The sequence below is a fragment of the Coffea arabica genome, chromosome 1e, assembly GCF_036785885.1.
Source record: "Coffea arabica cultivar ET-39 chromosome 1e, Coffea Arabica ET-39 HiFi, whole genome shotgun sequence".
In the NCBI taxonomy this organism is placed as follows: domain Eukaryota; kingdom Viridiplantae; phylum Streptophyta; class Magnoliopsida; order Gentianales; family Rubiaceae; genus Coffea; species Coffea arabica.
In genome coordinates this window covers 1-8,083 of record NC_092311.1, presented here as the reverse complement: position 1 = coordinate 8,083, position 8,083 = coordinate 1, and the positions used below count along the sequence as shown (strand labels likewise).

The window sequence follows — 8,083 nt, the reverse complement described above, 5'->3', positions numbered from 1 at the left end:
TGGTCAGCCATTAATACTGCTAAAATGGAAGGAGGGTATTGAGGATCATCTGGAAGCATTTGACAGAGGGAGAATATGGGTACAGGTGTGGAATCTGCCACTTCATTGGATTACCAGAGACGTTGGGAGGAAAATTGGGGGAGTTTTCAGTGAAGTAGTGGAGCTAATCATTCCTCCGGGGGGAGGTAAAGAGGGTAAACACTTGAAATTACTTGTGGAGTTTGACCTTACTAAATCTCTTCCTAGGGGAACCATGGTTAAATTTAATGGCTCAATGAGATGGGTAGAATTTAGGTATGAAAAATGTCCGGATTTTTGCTTCTGTTGTGGGATCATTGGTCATAATGAGAAGAATTGCGGTTTGAAAGGTTCTGATGTCAAAGGAGAACAACAGTATGGTAATTGGATGCGGGCTAGTTTTCCAAGGAGTCCTAACAGGAGGAATAATAGTGAGGACGAGCGCAAGTCAGGTAGTAGCAACCAGAAAGAGGCTAATTCTTACCATAGGGGACCTCCAAAATTGCTCCTGACTTATACTGAGGAAGCTCATGAAGAGGGAGGGGTTCAGATAGGAAAAGGAAAAGGGAGTGGGGGGGTTAAGGAGAGGTTTGAGGGTATAGAGATCCAGCAGGTAGAGGAGAGCGTAAAGGGGTTGAGGATGATGGCAAGGCAAGGTAGTGCAGAGGGAAGGAGTGGGGAGCAGGTCAAGAGGGAAACTACTGCAACAGGTGAGGTTCAAAGTAGAGAAGAGGGAAGGTCTGAAGAGGTAGGATTAGATCAGACTTCAGAGGGGGTGGTGCTTGAGCAGGGTTGGATGGACTGTGATGTTAACAAGGGATTGGATCAGCTCATAGCAGTGGAAGTGAAGGAGGTGAACACTGAGGTATCAGGTAAAGGGGAGCTGAGTAGGGGGAAGTTAAGTGCTAGTCAGTTAACTGCAGAGAAGGGGAAGGGAAAGAACTGTAAAGGATGGAAGAGGGTGGTGCAAGCTGTAGGGAGACGGGAACCTCTGAGAGATTTGTCTAATGGGAAGCTAAAGGTTGAGTCAGGAAAGAGGAAAGGTTCTGAGGAGGACTTAGGGAAGGATGGTGTACCTGAGTCGGGGTTCTCTTGGAAAAGGAATAAAAGAGCTGACCAGGAGGTGTGTTACATGGATGTTTCTGAGGTGGTGGAGCCCTCCCTTAATGGGGCTCCCAAGTCTCAATGAGAGCTCTGGTGTGGAACTGTCGAGGTGTTGGAAGCCCCTTGACAGTTCCCCAGCTCAAGGAGGCTGTGCTACTCCACTTCCCTTCTTTAGTTTTCCTTTCTGAAACAAAAAATAAAAAAAGTGTTCTGAACAGTGTTAAGCAAAAAATTAAATTTGATAATCTTTTTGTGGTGGATCCAGTGGGTTTAGCTGGTGGTTTGGCAGTGTTGTGGAAGGAAGAGGTGAAGGTTAAACAGGTCTTATTTACTACTTTCACAATAGAACTGCTGATTGTTGATAGTGATACAAGTTTGGAGTGGTGGTGTGTGTGTATCTATGCTAGTCCAGATGCTAGTATCAGGAAAGCTCAATGGGAGGTGATTAATAGAAGGAGGCAGATATGGGGGGAGGCTTGGGTCGTAATGGGGGATATGAATGACATAGTATCTCAGGGAGAGAAATGGGGTGGTAGGGATAGAGCAGATAATAGTTTTAATACTTTTAGAGCTTTCATAAATAATAATGAGCTGGTGGATATTGGCTATGAAGGGAAACCTTGGACATGGTGTAATAGATGGGATAATGAGGGGGAAATCAGGGAATGCTTGGATAGAGTGTTAGGATCTGGGAGTTGGTGCAACCATTACAGGAATGCAAGTTGCAGGCATCTGGAGACAGAGGCTTCTGACCATTGTATGTTGCTGGTGGATACTAAACCTGCAACAGGGAGGAGGTGGAAGAAAAGATTTGTGTTTAATAAAAATTGGATTCAACATAAGGAGGTGGGCAGTTTAGTGAAGTCAGTATGGAACACTAAGTGCATAGGCTCTCGTTGTTTTAGATTTCAGTTTAAAATTAAACAGTGCAGAGTGGAATTATTGAGATGGCATAAGCAGAAGGGGAGAAACTCTGGAAGAGTTATTTCACAAACCAAAAAAGAGATCAAGGAGTTAAAAGAAAGTAATGTTAGTGGGAAAGGGGTGAAGCTAGTAGCTCTGAAGAGAAGGTTGGCTGAAGCCTATAAAGAGGAAGAGGTCTATTGGAGTCAAAAGGCAAGACAGAAATGGCTAGTGGAGGGAGATAAGAATACCAACTATTTTCATGCCTGTGTGGCTGGAAGGAGGAAAAGGAACAAGATTGGCCTTATCAGGAGGAGAGATGGGGTGTGGTGTAAGGATGAGGAGGAGACTGGTGCAGAAATAATCCAGTACTTCAAGGAGATTTTTGCTGCTGAGTCACCTCAGGGAGTTGATGCAATTCTTAGTGAGGTACCACAGTCTATAACTAATCAGATGAACAAGCAGCTCATTCTTCCAGTGACTGAGCAGGAGGTTCACAGAGCGGTCTTTTCTATGCATCCAAACAAGTCACCTGGTCCTGACGGTATGACCCCTCTTTTTTTTCAAAAATTCTGGCCTGATATAAAGTTGGATCTGATTAATGCTGTCCAGAGTTTTTTTCATTCTGGCAATCTGCTTAGAGCTGTCAATGAAACACTAATCTGTCTAATTCCCAAAGTTGACTCCCCTGTTGATATGACTCAGTTTAGGCCTATTAGTCTGTGTAATGTCTTATACAAAGTTATCTCCAAAATTTTGGTTAGTAGGTTGAGAAATGTTATCCATTGCTGCATTAGTTCTACTCAATCTGCTTTTGTCCCTGGTAGACAAATTCTTGATAATATCCTTGTGGCACATGAATGTATTCATTTTCTGAATAACAAAAGAACTGGCAGGGAAGGGTTTATGGCTATTAAATTAGATATGTCCAAAGCATATGATAGGGTAGAATGGTTTTTTTTAGAAAAGTTAATGTTGAGAATGGGCTTCTGCCAGCAGTGGGTGGGGTGGATTATGGAGTGTGTCTCCAGTGTTTCTTACTCAGTTAATGTCAATGGGGAGAAGAAAGGATTCATCAAGCCATCTAGGGGGTTAAGGCAGGGGGACCCATTGTCTCCTTTCTTATTTTTGATCTGTGCAGAAGGTTTCTCAGTACTGCTTAACCAGGCAATCAGACAAGGAAAACTAACAGACCTTCAACTGTCTTCTGGGGGTCCTAGATTGTCTCACCTCTTTTTTGCAGATGACTCATTAATATTTTGTAAGGCAAAAGAAGAGGAGGCAAGGCAGCTGATGGAGGTTCTAAGGCTATACGGTGGTGCTTCAGGACAGCTAATCAATACTGAGAAATCCTCAGTGTTCTTTAGCAAGAATGTTCTAGTGGGGGTCACACTGAAGGTGCTGGAGAATTTGAGATGGATGAAGGAGGTTAAGCAGAGCAGGTACTTGGGGTTACCTCTGGTAATTGGTAGATCAAAAACACAAGTGTTTAACTTTGTAAAGGATAGGGTGATTAGTAGGATATCAGGTTGGAAAGAAAAGCTACTCAGTTTGGCAGGGAAGGAAGTGTTACTGAAATCAGTGGTTATGGCCCTTCCAGCTTATGTGATGTCATGTTGTAAGCTCACTAAGGAGTTATGCAGGGGTATGGAGAGGGAAATGGCTAAGTTTTGGTGGGGAGGTAAGGGAGAGGAGAGGAAGTTGCATTGGTTAGGTTGGGGAAAGTTATCTGATGTTAAGCAAAATGGGGGTTTGGGTTTTAGAAACTTAGAAAACTTCAATGTGGCTCTTCTGGCTAAGCAGTTATGGAGAGTTCTTACTAGGCCAAATCTGCTTGTGAGTAAAGTCCTTAAAGCTAAATATTTCAGAGGAACCTCTATCTGGAAGCTGAAAAGGAAAAATACTGACTCTTGGTGCTGGAGAAGCTTACTGAGTGCGAGGGATTTGCTGGAGGAAGAAATGAGGATCAGAGTGGGAGATGGGAAAACTATAGACATCTGGAAGGATAGATGGGTTCCTGGGTTGACAGGAGGGAAGGTGAGTTCAGAACAGGATACAACATTGGGTTTGTGCACAGTGAGTGAACTGATCAAGAATGGAAGATGGAATGAGGAGTTACTGGGAAGGGTATTTGATAAGGAGGATAGGGAGAATATTTTGCAGATTCCCTTGAGTCTCCAGGACTCTAAGGATCGGCTGTTCTGGGCACATTCGGCTTCTGGGGAGTATACTGTCAAGTCTGGATACAAGTCTGCTCAAGGAAGGATGGTTGGCAGGAGGAGGAGGTCTGTTCAGGAGGATTCAGGAAGTAGGAATGAGGCAAATGCAAAAGGATGGAAAGTCTTATGGCAGCTTAGTATGAAGCATAAGTTGAAGCATTTTGTCTGGAAATGTTTGAAGGGAATTCTGCCAGTCAATGCAAGCATCAAGGACAGATGTCAGCAAGGCATTCCAGTGTGTAAATGCTGTGGTATATACTCAGAGTCGATTGAACATATGTTGTTCTTTTGTAGCCATGCAGAGGGGATTTGGAAGGTGGCACCAATTCAATGGGATGGGTTGGAGAATCTAAAGGGAAAGTTCTAGTTGTGGTGGTCTGAGTTAGTGGAGGCTACATCTAGGGAGAAGGGTGAGGAGCATGTTATATTCACAGTCAACCTACTATGGCAAATTTGGAAAGATAGGAACGAGATAAATTTCAATGGGAAGGGTAGAGGTCCAGGGGTGGTGGTAAATAAAGCTGTAACGGAGTGGCTGGAGTATCAAGAGAGTGTAGGGGAGGGAAGTGAGGAAGAGAAGGAACCACAACAACTAAATAAGGAGAAAGGAAGATGGACTGCCCCTGACAAAGGGTGGATCAAGCTAAACACTGATGCTGCATTGAACCGGCAGAACAGAAAAGCTGGTTGGGGAATCGTGGCTAGGGACTGGGAAGGAAAACTGATTGCTACTTGGGCATGTCCTTCATTCACTTGCTCTGTACCTGTACTTGAAGAGGCATTGGCGATAAGAGCTGCAATGGTAAAAGCTACTATGGAAGGCTGGGAGAAAATTATTATAGAATCTGACTGTAAGGTGGTGATCGATAAGATTGAGAAGGGAATGGAAGATGTTGTTACGTCTACTGTCTTGCAGGACATTAAACTGCTACAATATAACTTTGAAGAATGTTGGTTTTCCTTTGTTAGAAGGGACTTCAACTTTGTTAGTCACTCTTTAGCTAAGTTTGCTCTTAAGCTAGATGCTACTGTTGATTGGAAAGCTAACTTTCCAGTTTGGTTGCTTGACTGCGCTCAAGCAGACGTAGAGGAGCAGTTGCTTCAGAATGTGTAACCTGTTTTTGGATGAATGAATTGTTGCCGTTTTAGACAAAAAAAAAAAAAAATATATATATAGTGATATGCATAATTGGCAGTTCAATTTTGTCCCCTAATGCATTGAGAATTTTCCTGTTCTTCTCTCCCAAGGTGTACTCTTTGCCCAACACCTCGAGATCTTTGATCAAGTCATTGAACCTGCAATACATTTTGTCAATATCCTCAAGAGTTTCAATTTTAAATGATTCATACTTTGTGACTAAGATAGCCTTTTTCTGTTCTCTCACGCTATCACCATCCTCATGGATTTCTCTTAGCTTATCCCACATTTCTTTGGCCGATTTACAGCCTTTTACTCTAATTGATTCATTTGAATCTAGGGCACTATAAAGAACATTCATGGCTTTGGCATTCAATGTGAGATTAGTCCTATCTTGAGCATTCATTTCAGCTTTCGTTTTTGGCCGAAGCAAACCTGTATCTGCATCAAGAAAGTTAGCTTCATGCGGTCCTTCACTCACAATAAACCATAGCTTAATATCAATAGATTGCAAAAAGATAATCATCCTTTCTTTCCAGCTAATATAATTGGAACCAGTAAACATGGGAGGCCTAGTGACCGATTGTCCCTCAACAAACATGGCATGATTGGTTGTCATCTTTACTCCAAGCCGCTTGAGCTTAATCTCTAGGAGACCAAGTTCTGATACCAATTGTAAGGCCCAAAAACAAGCTAAGAGGGGGGTGAATTAGGTTGATTAAAATCTTAATCAAATTTATGCACTTTTTCTTTAATAAAAATTTACCTTCTTTTCTAGTAATGATCAACCAAGTAGATCAGAAGAAGAGAGCAATGTTGATTAGAAAAACAAGTATAGATAAGCAATGAAAATTTTATTAAACAAAAAAAATAAGATAGAATATCAAACCGATTGTCTACCAAGCTTTCCTCAAACTTGAAGACCAATCACTAGATTGAGCAACTTCTCTTTGATGAAAGATGATCAACTAGATGTACAATGGAGGGAGCACTTCCTCCTTGCCCTAAGTCTCACTTAGTCAAGCTAAAAAGTTTTACAATCACTCAGATAACCCTCAACAAAGCTACACTAATGAAACTTTCAACCACAAGAGAAATGCTCACAAGAAATTCACACCACTTGGAGAACAAATCTAGTTTTGGAGACTATTTTCTAGCTAAAATATCTCTTGAGATCTTGTAAACAAAGTGTGCAAAAGTCACTCACTGGTTCAGAATCGTTTGTATTTAAAGGGAACCAAAAATGGGCTTCAATAATGCTTCCAACGGATAGTAGGCAGATGAAGAGTCAGCTAGCCGTTGGGGCCGTCGGACGTCCGACAGATGAATCACCGCCCGATCCCATCGTCCGAAAATCAGCCAAGTTGTCGTTCGGACGTCCGATGGGATATTATCGTCCGACAGCATCTGCTTCCGAACGTCGTCAGAGAGTCATCAAAACTTTGCAGAATTTCTCGGACGTCCGATGCGATCGATGTGCGTCCGAAGCGTGCGTCCGATCCTCCCGGACGTCCGATGCTTCCTTACGAGCGTCCGACAGAGTTTCCTTCTTGATGTTCTTCATTCTTTCGGACGTCCGACAGCTTCCTTTAGGACGTCCGACATGAGTGCCCTGTTTTTGCTTCTTCTTTTGGTTGATTTTCTTTCCTTGACAACTTTTGTACCTGATTCTCTTAAAAGCAAAACACTTATATTTGAAGAGAATTAGATAAACATTTCAAAGTGCTTTGTGATCATCAAAATCAAGAATCTCGTGTATACATAACTATTACATACACACGAATAAGAAAATACACCCAAATGAATCGTATAAAACACTACAAATATACCCGACAAATATAGACAAATATATTGAATACTATATTTCAATAGAAAAGAAACTACTAAATAAGTGGGGAATAAATAAAAGAGATAAGGAAAGAACGCATCCGAAAAATTGATAACGGAGTTCGGCAAATTTTGCCTAATCTCCGAGCACCACTCAAGCTACCCGCTTTTATAAATTTGGGAGAAGAAAGAATTACAAAAGAATTACAAAATCCTTTTTGGTGTAATTCTTTTGTTGGTGTTTGGTGTAATTGAATTGATTTGCTATAACTCTCAAGCCCTTACCCAAGCTCTCAACTCTACCGATGTGGAATAGAAATTGATGCCACAAATTCAACAATTGTGACTTGAAAAAGTCTACAATTTAGGTTTTGAATTCAACAGAACCCTCGAATGCCTCGTTGATAGACTCATTTCTTCTAATTCCAATGCTACTTCTTTCATGGTTGGCCTATCTTCCCCCTTGACATTTAAGCATCTTTTAGCTAGCATAGCAACTTCTTTCAGTTGCTCAGCATTTCTTTCAGTGTCGATATTATCATCCAGAACTTCAAACAAATGGTTATCCTTTATTGAAGAAAGAAATAACTTGCCAGACTTCTCTCTCTTGCAGATCTATCAAAGCACAGTACCTTCTCTCCTGTCAATAGCTCCACAAGAACAACCTCAAAGCTATAGACATCACTCTTCTCAGTTAATTGACTAGTCTGCAGGTACTCAGGGTCTAAGTAGCCAATTGTTCCTTGCACCATCATTGGTATCTCACATTAAATCATGGGTACCAATCTTGATGTTCCAAAGTCTGACACTTTCGCTGTGTATTTATCATCTAGGAGTATGTTGACCGACTTCATGTCTAGATCAACAATAGGAG

The 8,083-nt window shown here is 41.7% G+C and overlaps 1 protein-coding gene across 1 annotated transcript; it reads right to left on the bottom strand.

Moving 5' to 3' along the window:
- Positions 1-7,566: 7,566 nt before the first annotated feature.
- LOC140006948 (putative wall-associated receptor kinase-like 16) lies at positions 7,567-7,961 on the bottom strand. The gene is made up of 2 exons (XM_072049624.1): positions 7,842-7,961; positions 7,567-7,776 (listed from the first exon to the last, which is right to left on the bottom strand). Exons 1-2 carry the CDS (start codon positions 7,959-7,961, stop codon positions 7,567-7,569), a joined length of 330 nt encoding a protein of 109 aa, XP_071905725.1.
- Positions 7,962-8,083: the final 122 nt, after the last annotated feature.